Here is a 16,538-nt window from a genome sequence, read left to right as displayed (position 1 = left end):
CCAGAGTATATTTTGCCTAGCAGGAGATAGGTTTCTAATAGCATGGGAGAGAACCCAACACCTGTGATCTAATCAAATTTTTCTCACTTTCTTAAATGAATCAGGAAGTAGACAGACAATGTATTGCATTTGTAATAGATTTATAAAGCAAGGTTTAGAACCAAAAATCACCAGTACTAATAGAAATTTTAGAGTTTAAATATGCAAATTAATACAAAGTAATAGAGCAAAATCATCTTAATTTAGTAATAAGATAGGAGAAAGTTTTTTTTTGTATACTACTTTTGAACTATTGATTCCCACACATGTTTTGTGTGCCTTGTGACTTCTTCAGGACAGACCAAAGAGTGCCTTGGAACGTTTATACTCTGGAGACCACCAAAGAGGCAAGATGAGTGCAGAGGAGCAACTAGAAAGAATGAAACGACATCAGAAGGCGTTAGTTCGGGAACGCAAGAGAACTCTTAGCCAAGGAGAAAGGCAGTCTGTTTCATCTCGGTCTTTCGTCAGGCCCATTTCTGCAGACATAGGCTCAGTATGTTAGATATGCCTTAAAAGGACTAAACTAAAAATATCTTTGGATTTTTTTTTCCTAGCAAGCACTTTCACTTGAGCGTGTGTGATGCTTCTAGTCTAATTAAATTAGTGTTATACTGTATAAAATGAGGTCAGAGAGCGTGAGTAACAGATGATCATTTTTTACTAGTAGTTAACAGTATATGTAGCAGGTTCAGCAGGTAAGTTGGTCAGAGGTTAGTGTGCTGAGTGGAGATGAGAGTATATTGGAGTGATTTCGGAGACATGGTTTTGTTTTTTATTGGAATTGTATTTAGAAAGTGTAAGAAGCTTGTATGGTTTTTAAACTGCTTCATAATGGAATGGGCCTTTTAGAATGTTCTTATTCTCCAAGGTTATTTTTTCTTTTAAATTCATAAATTAGGCTGCAAGATAGTAATGTTAATATCAGGCCATGCAGTTTGTATATTTGTTTGTTTGGTTTTTATGTGTGTGTGTTTGGTTTTGGTTGTTGTGTTGTTTTTTTTGTTTGTTTTTTAAAAAGTGAAATGGATAATCAGTTTTGAAACCTAATAACACTTATTAGAAAATTTTCTAAGAGCTAATGTCTTTCAGTTGGTACAAATTCTGCTTTAAAGCTCAAAATGTAGAATATTCTAATAAGGCTCAAATTTAAGCTGCTGAAAAAAAAGGACTTCTGTTGCATTCTGAGATTAAATGATGTACAGAATATAAGTTTGTAGTTATATGGTTTGGATACTAACCAAAGCAATTCTAATTGGTGAAGCTACCCAGTTTCTCACTTGGTGCTAAACCAAGATTGTACTGTAATTGCACTTACGCTGTAGTCTTTTAATTTATTTTTCATTTGGTCCACTAGAGCTTTAGAATGATCACCTTATTTTACCTAATTCATTGCACAAGATCTCTTGCTTTTAGATTTGTCACTCATCATACCTAATGCCTCTTTTTTTTTCTTTTGTTTGCTTGTTTTTAATTTGCAAAATTTTGTAGTTATTTTACAATTTCTAACTGGACTACTCAATTTTTACCAGGCTTAATTGCATTTATTACGTGTGTGTCAATTGCTAGTGTTTAAAAAACCCTATAATATTCAGCCTTTCATTCCCACCGCTCAGTAACACACTTTTACAGCCAGTTTTTACTTTCCCAGTAAATGAGTGCACTACTTGGAGACATTCATCTATTTTGTCTTCTGTTTTGCAATCACAAATTTATTGAAGATAGTGCATAATATTTGGGAATTGTAGAACTATAGGATAACTGTTACTTTCATATTTTAATTAGAACTAAATCTGAGCTTCTAATGTTTCCTGAGTCTAACGTAACATACACGAGCTGAATTTAAACATTTTTGTGACACTCCTTATTAACATTTGTGGCAAATACTTTGTCTATAAATTTGGGTGCCATCTTGGTCTTTTTCTTGCTGTGAAGAATTAAAATTGAATTCAGCCCTAGCAGTGTTTTGTAGAGGTCATCTCTTGTACCTACAGGGCTTCAACACGCAAAAAGCATGTTTGATAGCACAGTTACTTACAGCATTGCAATTATTTAGCAGCCAAAATGGCAAACAGTTAAATGTATAATTGAAATGCTGCTCAGTATGTAACATTTGCTTTAAACATACATTGTATATGTAACTCGAATTTTTAATTGGTCAGCTCGCAAATGTAGAATGACATTTTAAGTATTGATCACAGTACATGAATTCATTTGTTATATAAAATGCCTTTTTAATGTAAAAGTTGCAACATCAAAGCCAATAAAAACTCTGCTTTGTAATAATGGTTTGATGTTTTTCTTAATTATATTTAATAAATTGAAAATGATAATGTGTATTTGAAATATACTATGTCAATCAGGCCTGGTTTGAATATGAGTAGAATAAGAAGTTTGGAGTATTAGAATGAGAAAACATTTTTTCTCTTTTGAATTCTGGAAAAAAAATCTTAATTTTTGAGATGTAATTGCCTTTTAGCTATTTAACTTTTTTAATACATATGGAAGACATATCTTTTGAGTGAAGATTGAGAGCTTGTGCATGAATAGGTTTCAAGTGGATTTAATAATGCAGGTAGTGTAATGGAGGCTAAGGACTTCATATAGAGTTCAAAATTCAACCAAAACAAGCTAGAGATTTGTAATAGAAATTTTAGACATGCTTTTAATAAACATAATGGCACATTCTACTGTTGGTAGCCCCAAATACTTGAGGAGATAATTTGGTTGTTGATTTTGTCCCTTTTCTTTCTCACTGCTTTTAATACAGTGTTTCACGTCTGTATGGTAAAGTTGCTGAGATTTGCTGGATGGAATGGTGTTGCAGCAGAACTTAATTTTTTGATATTTATGAACAAAAATGTGTTGGTAGGGTTTTTAAGCGTGAGTTTATATGCAGCTGTATTGTAGCTGTGAAGGGGCTACTGTGCAATAATTTGGGAACTCCAAAATATGCTGTTTAATTTAAATATGCTCTGAATTTATTATTGCTCAGTCTTTCTCTTGTAAAGGCAATATGAAAGATTTTTAATCTTTGCAGGTAGCTAGTTGAACAGAATGTCTTTCAGCAAAGTCATAAGAGCTTTGAAGTCATGAAAATTACCATGAATTCAAGACAAGTTAATGCTAGTACATGAAATATCAACTTTAATCACCAAGTCTTTTTCTAGCGTACAATTTACGAATTGCAATTATCAATCTGCAGTATAAATGTCCTTTGTGTGGGGCCATTCAAGCTCACATAGCACTGCCTGGTTATAATGCCTAGGGCAAGGCTGTCACTCCACAGACTCACTTGTACTGACATCTATGCTTCCACGGATGTTGGTGCTAGTGCCATGTTAATCAGCATATGTGAATTGTGGTTAATATATTTGTTAGAATTTAATACAGCTGAACATTGACTGTAGAATTAAACACTACTCTGAAATCCATGCAGCCCAGCTAGAGATCAAATCTCACAGCCAAATGTTCCACGAAATAGAGTAGCATATTCTTTTTCCTGTCAGTTAAGGAGTTTGCTCTGTGGATTCTTTCAGCAATATAGCATTTGCAGCCATAGTTATGTACATTGCTAAATGTTGAATTTGTCAGTATGGTTGAATGCTATTAATTGTTTTGTATCTATTACCAGTGGAAACGAGAGCAAGAATTTGATTTGCAGTTACTGGAGAGGGCCATTCGTGGAGAAGACAAGGATGAAAATGAATGGCTAAAAGTTCAGCCAATAGCAGTAGCAGTAACAGAGACAGACCTGGAGCCTCAAGACTATGATTTAGATATCAGCAGAGAGGTAACACTCATAATTATTTGCTTCCTTTCTATCCCCCAAAGTATTAACCTTTCTCTAAGTTCTAGGTAGTGAATTCTGTCTTTTGTTTCAAAAGTGAGCTGCAAGTTCCAACAAAAAGGAGTCATTTGGGTATTGAAAAGGAAGCACATTTATGGCCTGGCTCCTAGAGTTTCTGTAAGGTTTGTGTTCATATGGTATTCTAGTGGAGAGAACAAACTGAAAGGTTGGCTTTACTGTGTGAAATATATGTCATGCTTTATAGAGAAAAAGTTATTAAGTTAGGCAATGTTATGTAAAAATAGGGGGGAAAAAAAGATGAGATGGCAACATGAAGAGTATTTAAAATAAGAAACTGCTAGGAAGTAAAAGTGCATTCCACAGAACTACATTACTCTTCATTTGATCTGGCAAAACATATTAGGGAAGAGGGAGCGCTGCTTTATCCTGGTCAGAACAGAAAAAGCTTTTTTGCTGGCTTTCCAAGTGATTTTGTGTTCTAGACACGAGGTTTGTTTCCACTTCACTAACTGAGTTAAGTATTTGTTTGAAATGCGATTGAGCCATCTGGTGGAAAGGAAAGAGTAGAACAAGTGGAAAGATAGAAGTATGCATTGTGTAAAATGCCATGCTAGATGGAAAGTCAATGAAATTGTTAATGATACTTTGACTAGTAAGCACCTCTACTCTGCTTAAAGCAGCTGCCAGTGTACCATTTCAGAGAGACATTTTTAAGACGATGAACGTGAGCCATTATCTGTTGATCGCTCTGTACAAATGCGTCGTTCATTAATCTTTCAATATGTTCTACAGAAAATGCAGTGCTCTTGTAAACTTCAGAAATAGAAAAAATGCTGTTACTGCATTGCCTTTCCTAGTTGCACTCTATTAAAATATTTTCCAGAAGGCCTCCAGGGCTTCTTGAATCACTTGTTACATCCAAACTAGCACCTCCAGCCTAAGATAGGAAACGTTTGTGTGTAGGCATTTCTGTCATACCTCAGAGTGACTGAAATGGGCCTGAAGATCTGGATTTAAAGCTTCTTTCTCAGGTTACCCATGCTGTCCTTTTCCATTTCATTTACCCGTCCTCTTCACCTGGCCACTTCTGTACCTCATAAGGCAAGGTACTCAGTTGTGTCTTTATGGCCACCATTTAAAACTTTGAATTTTGGAAACTCATGGCCTTATGAGTGTTTTACAGAAATACAATGGGGATGGGAGGGATAGTTCTCCTTTTATCACTTTTGTTTATTCATGCATTTGCTGTTTGTGCATTTTGAAAGTACTCTGTTCTACTAAGCATTCATTTTCTAAGTCCATTTCATGTTCTAAGCATTCATTTTCAAAGTCCATTTGTAAACTGAATTTTCATTAGGTGGTTTAGAAGCAAAATTTTTCCACAAAGAAACTGATCCTGACAAAAACTTGTTGCTAGCTTTTGTGCAATCGGTTCAGTTATTAAAATTTTCAGTCTACATCATTGTGTGTATCCAACATGTTGTTAAATGCCCAATGTAAGTGTATTTCTGGGTCAGTTCCCTAGACAACTTTTGAACACCTAAGGTTTCAGAATCTAGAGTCAAGGAATTTCCAGCAATGATTATAAAGTGTTGGTTTGGGGATTTTTTTTTTCTTTTCTGCTGCTCACAGAGAAAGATAATGTGGTCTCAAAAGAGTGGTACCCTGGATTAAAACTTCAGGTGATATCTCCTTTCAGTTATAGGAAATCCTCACTGGCATGACATAAATATTTTCCAGTGTTCTTTTAAAAACTCTGTCCATTCACTCTTGTATACGGTTTCTTCTTTCTACTGCAGCAACTTGAGGTAGTGCCTTACTTTGGGCTCTAAACTGAGCTGAAGAAAAGGTTACCTATTGATTCTAATTTCTTTTGTAATCCCCTTTAATATTTTTGATCTATCTTCTAAAAGAAGGAAAAAGACACTGTTAAAAGGGCATCAGCTTATGTCCAAAGGGAATGTTTAGCATTGGCTACATGTACTGACTGTGAAGACCTCTGCTTTATTGTTTCCATTGTGTTCTCACATTGAGGAGAATATATCTCAAGGTTTAAGTCCTTGTTATTAAAACTTGATGCTTGCTTTCTTTCCACAGCTTTCAAAACCTGAGAAGGTTGCAATTCCAGAACGCTATGTTGAGATGGAGCCAGAAGAACCTCTTTCTACAGAAGAACTGGCAGCAAGGCAGCGTAAAGCAGAGAAGATAAAGAGTATTCTTACTAAATCAAGGTCAGTTATTTTTCAGATCATATCTGTAGTTTGGTGTTAAACATTGGAATCTGACGTTATATAACAGTCTATTTCCTGTTCAATTTAATTGCCTGAGTGTGGTGGCTTTTTTTTTTTTTATCTAAGCATGGTGGAAAATGCATACAGTTTAGTATACTTAGTACACTTAAAGCTCCTTTATAGAACAGGATACAGGAGAGATATTAATAATGACAGGTTTTGTATATGTCCATTTTCTTGTTCAGAGCATCCTAAAATAGGAGTGAGTCTTTACCAAACAGCTTGTAGATGAGGGTGAGGAGGAAGGAAAGGCACAGAGCAGAATATAAGTCAATGTGAGAGCAAGCTTCTGTTGTCTGCAGAGAGGTGGAGTTCTAAAAGAACTCTTCTGGATACTTAGAGCTAATGTAGGGTCAGTTGAAACATTCAGCTTCAATAATTTGGTTACCTCAAATGCCTGCAAATATAGTTTCTTTGTAAGACTGTAGAAGAGTCTGCATCTGAGGACCACCAGGTTACATCTCTTCCTCCGAGCCCTAGCAAGAAATTTTATTAACAACTTCAAATAAATAACATTTTTATAGTGCTTTCATGTAAACAACCCGTTTACTACAAAGGACTTTCAGATGTACTTAAGGGTATGCAGATATTGTGACCGAATGTGTAATGGCTGCATCATTTGTCTTTGTTTGCTATGGTCATTTACATACAATATCTAACATTACTTCAAAGAACTTCAATGAAATATGGAGTTTGATGTGTGAGATCCGAAACTTGCTGTATGTATTGAAGCTTGTTCTCATCTGCAGAGTGGATTTTTCTTTATCTTTGTAAATGTTAATGTTGTTTTGCACTTTCCTGCTAGTATGCACAATCTACAGCCTACTATTGCCCAGGACAAGCACAACTCAGTTGATTTAGATTCACAGCTGCAAGAGCAGGAACGCATCATTACCATATCATACGCTTTGGCTTCTGAAGCCTCTCAGAGGAGCAAGGAGGTAGCAGGTAATACTTAGTTATTTACAAAATAACAGCTATTTCTTACTTGCTTCTAAAGTTGTGTGTGGTTGTTGCTGAACTTCTGGCAAAAGAGAGAATTTTAGCCATTCACATTCAAAATAGTGAGAAGTGTGTATAGGTAACAAATTCAGAGAAGCTAAAGGTTTACATGGAGTAGTATCTGGTATTCAGTGAACAGGGTGAATGGGAGAAAATAGTGTGATCAGAAAGTTCAGAACTTGGAAACTCGCTGTTACTAATAGCACAAAGAACATTTTCTATGAATGTGAACTATATCTGAAGTAAGCTGTATCTGTAATCACTTTTAAAAGTAAAATGGTTAATGATGTATAAAATGAAGGGAAAATATTTATTTTTAACAGAAAGATTCACTGGGCTGATGATTGAAACTATAGTATAATCATTTGCAGCTTGAGCTATGTAACAGCAGACTGAAAAAGACATTGTAAAATGGGTATTGGTATGTTTCTGTCTGGTGACCAAGATTAGAGATCAGAGCAAGACAACCATGCATGAATTCTGCTTGATGCCTGGAAATCAGTAGACCTTTTGTAATATGTTATTAAAGATGATAATTTCACTCTTGATTGCTTTATAGTTGAAATAAGTAAAAAAAAAAAAAAAAAAGTTAACGGATTTGTATGGCATATTAATACATGCAGCAGCTATTCTAGCAAGTACTTGACTAGCCATTTATAACTTGCACAGTTCACTGTTCCAGTGGAGAATGGAAATAATGGAAGCTTTAACTATGATGAAGAAAAAATATGCACGTTTCTCATCTGAAGTTGTCAGTTTAAACATATGGTACTTGCCACAGAAGCTTTCAAGGCCTTTCCATTAAAGACAGATTATTCCAATACTCAGATGCGTAACACACATCTGTAGTAACAGACTGTGGATTGAATGTGGCTGTATACTCAGATGTGGTGGCAGCTAAATCTAAGGGGAATGCGATTTTTCAGGGGAAGGGATGCATTTTCAGGTTATCAGACTTCAGATTTTGGAGGAGTTCTGTGGGAAATTAACAGACTTGAAGGAATAATAAGGATTCACTGAGGAGGCTAGATATTATAAATAAACAGAATTGTAAGGTGTTGGGAGCATTTCAGGGAAAACCTTTTGGAACTTCAGGCATCTCTGCATAGAAACAGCTTCTCCTCAGGCAGTCTGGTCCCAGTTCTAGTAAGCAGATCCTCAGTACTGTAACACTGACTTGCACGCTTTGGTTATGGAGTGGGACTTTGTGTTTGGGAGGTATGAACCAACACAGCATTTTGCCACATGAGTTTTAGCTTCTTCTGGGAAAAGATGGCACCAAAACTAAGACCAGCAAGCACAGTCCTTTCTTGAAATTATTCCTGTGTCAGTACAGCAAGAGTAGAGAGGCTGCCATAGTAAATAGTCTTCATGTGGACAGCTAACATCCTTCTTGGTGTGTGTGAAGGTGCAGTAGTTGCACGGCACTGAAATATGTTTGATCTGTCTGTATTTTATAGTTAATGTAGTAGTTGTGAGGTAGCTAGTAATAGCTATGCAGTACAATTTTTGCTTTTACATTTTAAAGTTTTTATTATAATTATTTCAAAGTGAGATTAACACATATTCTGGGGTATATGTCACCACAGAAATCTACTTAATTCTTTACTTCTCCCTGAAGAGAATTAAAATGTGTCTTCCCTGAAATGTTTAAGTGCTGCTTGAAAAATACATTTGCAGTCAGTTGTGAGATGCTTGTTTTAATATTAGCTTAATACCTTTGTGAAGCATAGCACCCGGCTTATTTTTCTTTCAGACGCTTAACAAACAAAAAAAACAAAAAAAAAATAGGTAATAGTCAAGGAATTGATTGTTTAAGGAAGTCTGCATGTTTACACCTGTGCCCAGTTTTCTTTACCACATTTCTACCTCAAATATTCATTTCTTATACAACGATTGCAATTATTACTTTCTCCTTTAAAAACAAACAAGAACAAAAATGTGGATAATTCTAAAAAAAAAAAAAAAAGAAGCCATATTAGTTTGTTTTTGATTGAAAATATACAAACCATAAAAAGAGCTTGGGGTTATAGGAAATTTTAAGATGATCTAAAGTGGTTAAAAAAGAAAATTATGTAATGTGTTGAGCTTCTGATTGCACATTCTGATTTATTTTAATTTTACAAATTCCTTCACATTCTTATTTTTGTAGTTTGAATTTAAAATATGTATTGCCAAAGTTGTTTCTTGCTGATGAAGCGGACCATATCTGAAAATCCAAACCTAAATGTCCAGATATAGTAAAAAAGATTTGCTTTGAAAGAACTAAAGCCTAATTTTTCCTATTTTATTTTTGTAAAGCAGATAGCTTGTGTTAGGATGCTGTGATAATATAAATCATTTTTAATATAAATTGTGCATTTATCTAACTCCTGTAGTGCAGCATGTTGAAAATCTACCTTGTAAACAGAAATCATGCCAAGAGTCCAAAAGATTAAAGTCAAATGTACATGTCTCAAGAAGTCAGTTCCCAATATCTCCCTGTTTTTTTGGAAACAGGTCTACCTTTGGCCTTCCAAAATGAAAAAGCAGAATTTAAGATTGAGTTTCAGTCTCTGTAGTTTTAAGATTGTCTTCTAATACTATACCATTGCTCTACTTTATAAACAAGTATACTTATATTGTTGCATTTTTTTATTCTGATGTTTCAAGCTGAGATCTGAAAATGTATTTATCATGCACTATATTAAGCAAAATATTTCTATGCATCTATAATATTTGTGTGTGTGATTTTCTATATAGCACCTTTATATCTGTTTTTTGGCATGTAACAAATGAAATGTTGAGAGCCTGTACAACTGCAGTAAAATCTTGAAACCAAGTAAATTTGGTGCTATTCCAGAACTGTAATTTTAAAAGGAGAATTTGATTCAGATATGTCAGTATTGTGTGCCTTAATATGTTCCAGTGAAACTTCACCTTAAGATAATTGTCCATATTCTCATCAAAACAGGAATGTTTATTTGCATAACTTACGGCAACCAATAGAAAAAATAGCAAGTAGAAATGTTGTTTAAATTGTGTTCCATGTAACTAAAATAATGTAACACTTCATTGGGTTACTGATCAGGTTTCCTATCCACATGGTAGAAAATTGAGGTGGCTCTGTTTTGATACGAATGTTTGATTGTGCAGCCTAATTCGTGTATGTGATCCCTTCTAGCTCAGCAGTTGACCTTTCCACCTAAAGCACCCTCACCTTCTGTACCACAGCCATCTCACTCCCCCTTAAGCAATGGATTTCACTACACATTTGTTTAAACACCTTAAAAGTAAGAACTAACTGCTTTTGGCATGTCTGATTTGCCATTGTATCTTTGCTGTGGCTTGCTGAATTTTAACAAGTTTTACTAAAATTGGATCCAAATGAACGCATGCATCCATTTTTCAGAAACCTTTCATTCCTGTGTAACAAATATTGCTACTAATAAGCTAACATGTGGGCTAATAAAGTCTTCAAATAACTGCTGGAGCTTTACAGATAAGGACATTCCATAATCTTACTGTGGTGAAGGAGAGAGACATCTCTGCTCGTGGTAGCATGGGGCCAGATTTTCAGCCACAGTTTGCCCTCCCATGGCTAGTGTTGTGTACTGCTGTGGCTACAGCTGGGGCGTGTAGGGCTGTTTGCCTGCATGTGGCATGTACGTTTGCTTCCTGAGAGAATCCAACGTGCAAACAAAGTTCTGTAAGCAGGGGGGTTCATTTTTGGGGCTGATGTCTAAAAGCACATGGACTAAAATTTGAGTCTTAATTGAGGTGAGCTGAAAATTTGGCCCTGCGTAACTAATTCTGCAATAGAGTTTTACTGTTTTGTGCCTTGGGTGTGTTTTTCACTGAATTGTGCTAACAGAATAATGAATTTTTGCCTCTGATTAGGTAATTTTGAGATTTCAAGTATTCAGTTAATTTTGTTGCCCGTGTAAAGAAGCGTGGGTCATCTCTTCCCAGTAGTATTTATGGTGTTTTCTCTATTTGAAATAGGGGAATGCAAATATTATGATACTTGCCTGCTAGAAGTGCCCTAGTTATAGCACTCACCATGTGTCCCTAGTTCCCTTTGAAATTATTTTAATCTTTCTGATTTCCTTTGGCCAAATTTTATTGCCTGATGCTGGACAAAGCCACAGAACACAGATGAAGCAGTAAAGAGGATTGATTGAGTGAACACATCAAATGGTGTTTATCTTTAGTGAATCTGAAAACAAAGGTATTTAAAGTAAGAGTCAAATACCTGTGCAAATATAAAAACGTAAATAAAAGAGCCCCTTTGGGCCTTTCATGAATGTTCTCAGTGACCTGTCTTCAGAAAGGCCTGGGATAAATGCTACACACAGAGCAAGAAAGAACGTATGCAGGCATTTGGAGCACATATACTGAGCTTGACAGAAATAGCTGGTTTTGTTCTGGTGCAGTTTATCTTTCTGAGAACTAAATTCTACTACCTTTGCTATATCTGAGTAGCAATTGACAACTAGTGAATACACTGGTTGGTTATCACTGCTTGTGACATGACATCTTCACATGTGAACAGGGGGTACCCATGTTTAGCCTCAAGAACCCAAAAACATAGTGTGGTGCCAGGATATTGTTTGACTTGAGCAGGGGTTGGACAGGGTGACTTTCCAACCAGAGGTCTCTTTCAGCCTCAACCATTCTGTGATTCCAGGCAGACTTAAAATGTATAGTATGTCTGTATAAAAATACATACATACATGTGTATGTATGTGTGCCTGGAAAATTGCTAAGCAAATAACTGCAATAACTAGCAATATTCAGGGGACCCAAGAGTTTGAGCTTGAGCTCGGTGATGACATGTGATAGCTGTTTGCTTAATGTGTCTATATTAATTGTTCATTCTGTCAAACTGCAGGAGGCTTTGACACAAAAGTACATTTCCTGAAAGTGCTTGCTGCTTGGCGTCGGTTTGCTTGCTTTCATGTTTAACCATGTTTCGTTTTACTTCACGCCAGCCAAAGCAGTAAGCGAGCACTGATGTAAGACTCAAAGCAAATCCCACCTAGTGACACTGCAGAGAAGAAAGAGGAGATTCATTACCTGCTTTTTGTGGAGATGCTCATCGGCTGATCACACGTTCTTTTGGAAATATGTTCAGAGAATAATGGGGGGATTTTCTATGAAAATGAAGAGAATTGCAAAACATTTTATTCTGAATTCAGCTTAGTTCAGACTTTTTATATGAATAAATGGCACTTTTAATAAACTCTGTAAAATACTGACAATGTATTTTTAGAACAGAATGTATTTTAGAATTTGTTTAAATCAAGGGCTGCATTCATTTTAAGAGGAACTACTTAGGTAGTTGTTACAGGATGCTGTTACTTCCCCCTCAGGCTCAGATGCACAATGTAAAGTTTCATGAAAAAAATGTAAATTGAACAATCTTAGGTGCACATTCATAGGGTATGGGTAGAGCTAACTCAAGTGAGAGGTTTAATGCAAGGGTGTTTTGGATCGAATATTTTTGTAGAGTTAATCACCCACCCTTTTGCCCATGAAATGATATTTTGCAAGGAACTTTTAGTTTGATTTGCTAAATATTAATAACCACTGTATAGATGAAATTTTCCATGAAAGCCATAATGATAACCAGTTTTAACTCCTGTCTCCTTTCTTGATTGCGTATGATTAACTTGATGGTATCGATATACAGTCTGTTAGGTTGCTCTTGACAGTAGTAACAAACAGCTAACAGATTATATATATATTTTTTTTAAAGTTGAGATGTGGAAGAAGAAAACTTTAAATTACAATATGTGAAGTAAGCAATAAAAAATAGGGCATGCCATTTTACTAGAAAATATATTTTTTTCTTTTGATTTTTTTTCAATAAACAGTATAATATGATGTATTGACTAGTATTTATCCTGGAAAAGGTAAAACTAACGTAACATGGCACCTGCTAATTTTGTACGTAAGTTCTCCTGGTGCTTTACTTTGCCAAACTTTGAAATTCAGTGTTTTACTTACTTATAGGGCAAAGGGTGAGGTGGTTACATAAGGAGAAAATAAGATTAAATGAATGGCTGCAACTGCTTTACTTGAAGAAAACAGAACTGAGTGCAAGATATGCAAAAATTGCCCAATACTATGTAATGGTTAGTTGAGTTCAGCTCTAGATGAGAAATGGCTGACAAATACTTCTGCAGTATTTTATGAAACCACTAACTTGTTTGCTATATCCAAGTGATAGATATAGTCCCCTGGAAACTGACTGACCTTCAAGTTTCAGATTTTGACAGAAATCATATTAACACTGTACTCAGAAATACTCTTAAAAATATATATTTAGCTAATGTAATCTATTTTACCTCAATACTGCCAGTATCAACTTCAAAGCCTTTTGCCAAAATAATGATTTATTTTTGCCTTTATAAAAAGTTTTGAAAGCATAAATGACTATTTTGCAAGAAAACATTAATTTAAATAAAATGTAACAGTTTGGAAAATGGTATATGTACAGATTAAAATATTAACATAACTGCCTCCTTTCGCCTCTGTTTTATCTGCTCTCTTACCAGCATCCATCCAGTTGGAAATCCAGAGTTGCTCGTGTTGCTACCACGTTTTGCCCTTCTTTGGTTCAAATCCCATGGAAGCTCCCAAATTTTGCACTTGTATTGTTAGGATGTGAATCAAGTTCCCCCCCTACATAAAAACTTCATTTTTTTTTAGAAATGTTTCTTACCATCTGATTAAATCTGTTTATTCTTGAATAGAAAGATTGTTCAGGGTACTGCCTTAAATACAACTACTACGATGCTGTCCTTTCTATTTTGCAGATGTGTGTTTGTCTGACACTTTCTTGGTCCTTTAGTTTCTGGTGAAATGAAGTATCAAAAGTAACTCACACTTAATCACTCGCTCATCACCTAAACGTGGACGTGAAAGTGGCATTAGCCAAAGAGCTGGCTGGTGGTCAACTGGCCCTGCAGATTGCACTTAGCTACTGACCAGTACTGATTTCTGCTGTAACTCAATTGACAGGAGTTTGACAGAGGCCACTGGAAATGTTTGCTTCTTCTGGAACTTGATATGTAGAACAAAATGTAGAGAAGCAGTTAGAAGTATTTCTGTGGCTTAGCATTGACTCTGCGACCTCGAGAGCAAGCATTTAACAATGGGAGCAGCTGAGCTCCAGATGCATGAAGCAGGAACTCAGAGTTGAGCTGCTTAGGATGTGCTTCTCCTGTTTCTCAGACACTCGGGCTGGAAACACAAAGGAGCCTTTGACCACATGTTTTGTGGTTCAGCGAAGCTGCATTCTTTCTCCAGAAGCTTTGTTATGCAGGCTGGAAGAATATGTGGCCATAGCTGGTGGGTGAGGAGCACAGTCCTCTGCTGCCCTAGCAGTGAGGGGAAGGGCTGTGGGCAGTTTTGCTCTGCAGGTTGCAGGAGATGTTCATTTTCGTTCCTTCAGTCGTACACACAAAATCTGCTCACTCAAGCTTGCATGAAAGAGGAGGATTTTGCCCTAAATGGTTATACTATGAATGTTTTCAGTGAGATGAACCTCTCTAATGATTTTGCTCTGTGTCCGCAGTTAATTCTATACTTCGGGGAAAAAGTCAAGATTGATTTTCTTCTAAAACTTTTTATTAAATATGTGAAATGCTATTCTTCAGTGACTATCCTTTTACAGGGATGGGTGTAGTCTTTAAATAATTACAGCTAAGTTTCATTTGTAACTAGTGTTTGCTTTGGGACGATTTCCTTTTTTAGTTCTGTTTCCATCAAAATGTTATTTTATAGGTCTTAGTTCTGATATCAAGACTAGAAAAATGATGACTACTTGCAGACTGCTGTTCAATATCATTTCAGTCAGAAGGCAACACTTTTCCACTGCCTATTAAGAAGCTTAAGTGTAATTATAATTTAACAGAAATGTAATTAGAAAGCAGTTCTTTTGAAGGTACTGTTTTCTAACTAGTGTTTTGTAATGTTAGACTAAGCAAAAATTATGTAGAGGGCATTCTTTCCCCTTCTACATTTTCAATTTCTTGTACTAACATTATTAGTGTTTCATTTATTACACAGCTGAATTTATAAAACTGCAGCCTGATAATTATAACTAGCACAGCTTTCACCTTTCTGAACTTGTGTAACACCCCCTCGGCCCCCCCATTTTTCACTATTGTATGTATGGATAGGCTGTTACGAAATCCTGTTGAGCTGTTGCCTGACTTTGTATGAGCATATAAAGCTGTGTGTTTTGAAGGACTGGGTAGTAACTGTACTTGGAGGCATCCAGACTGTTTTGGAACAGTTGGAGGAAAAACAAAACAAAACAAACACACTTTCACTAGAGAGATTTTTCAGGAAACAATTGTATTGAGGGATGCTATTCTGGAAAGTCGCATATATCTGTAACTAAAAGCTACTGAAAGATGCCACTAAACTTGTGTGTTGCTATTTCAAAAAAATTGCCAAATGTCAAGTGAGGTGGCCTGAGGCACCCCTTTTGGAGGGGAGGTTGGTGCTGGGCACAGGCAGAGCACACTCAGCATGTTCACAGGATTGTTTTTGCACCAGCCTCACTTGCCCATCCAATTTCCAGTCCTTTAAATATGTGTATTTATTTTATATTGTTGGGTTTTGCTCTCTATAAAACCACACATTTCCCATGTGTCTTAGCAATTAACTTCTGGATGTTGTATGAAGGAAAGACTGGATTTACTTAGTGTCAAAACTTAGAAGATATAGAAGGCATGATCTGATGTTACTCCTCTGATTTATGTCTGTCTTCGGGTATTTTAAAGTGTTTGCTTGTGGTGTGTGTGTGTATGTATCGCGTAGTTATAAAAAGAACAAAGATGAGCACAGGAAGGACATGAAAAATAGCTATATTTTCCACACCTAGTAAACATTCCCATTGGTTATTTGGCTGTATTCAAAAGGCTAAGACTTTTATTGCTCTACTAGCAAAAGCAACCTTTCTTCATAGTGGAGCAGTACAAAGAAAGAGCACAAAAAGTACACACATCACAGTGCCTGAAATTCTGTTTGAACAAGTATATTGATTGGGTCTGACCCCTTTACATTTTTTTTCCATTATTTGAAAAGGTGCATCTAACTGTGGCTGAATTGAACCAACTGAGATGAACTTTCCATGAAAACTTCTTGAGATATTTCTTTAGTTCAAAGCTTTGGAATTTTAAAGAGCATTTTTAATACAAGTCTGTTGAGGTATTCTGTGCAACAACCATACTTTGAATGTTAAACTACAGGTATACCTAAGAGGAAGGTAAAATTATAAAGCTTACCATGAAATTACAGGGAGGTGACAGAATAACTCGGAGTGCTAATTATAAAAGAAAATAAAACCAGAAGGCATTGCATATGAACACATTTGTGCCCTGTTTACCTGTTATTTA

The 16,538-nt window shown here is 35.8% G+C and overlaps 1 protein-coding gene across 15 annotated transcripts in view; it reads left to right on the top strand.

Moving 5' to 3' along the window:
* The window catches only part of PLEKHA7 (pleckstrin homology domain containing A7), a 151,515-nt gene extending 137,874 nt beyond the window's left edge, over positions 1-13,641 (top strand). For 8 of the 15 annotated variants that reach the window (XM_035550073.2, XM_035550070.2, XM_035550072.2 and 5 more), the window contains 6 exons: positions 335-535; positions 3,674-3,832; positions 5,948-6,081; positions 6,947-7,089; positions 10,307-10,415; positions 12,117-13,641. In XM_035550073.2, the coding sequence (XP_035405966.1) occupies positions 335-535; positions 3,674-3,832; positions 5,948-6,081; positions 6,947-7,089; positions 10,307-10,404 (735 nt within the window). In that variant the 3' untranslated portion in view covers positions 10,405-10,415; positions 12,117-13,641. Of the gene's footprint in view, positions 1-334; positions 2,326-3,673; positions 3,833-5,947; positions 6,082-6,946; positions 7,090-10,306; positions 10,416-12,116 lie in introns of those variants that run through there. The other 7 variants (XM_035550074.2, XM_035550075.2, XM_035550079.2 and 4 more) reach the window with 2 other exon arrangements.
* The last annotated feature ends 2,897 nt before the right edge of the window (positions 13,642-16,538 follow it).

This window comes from Cygnus atratus, chromosome 5 (genome assembly GCF_013377495.2).
Source record: "Cygnus atratus isolate AKBS03 ecotype Queensland, Australia chromosome 5, CAtr_DNAZoo_HiC_assembly, whole genome shotgun sequence".
NCBI classification, from domain to species: domain Eukaryota; kingdom Metazoa; phylum Chordata; class Aves; order Anseriformes; family Anatidae; genus Cygnus; species Cygnus atratus.
The sequence above is the reverse complement of the archived record's forward strand: the minus strand, read 5'-3'. Positions and strand labels throughout refer to the sequence as shown.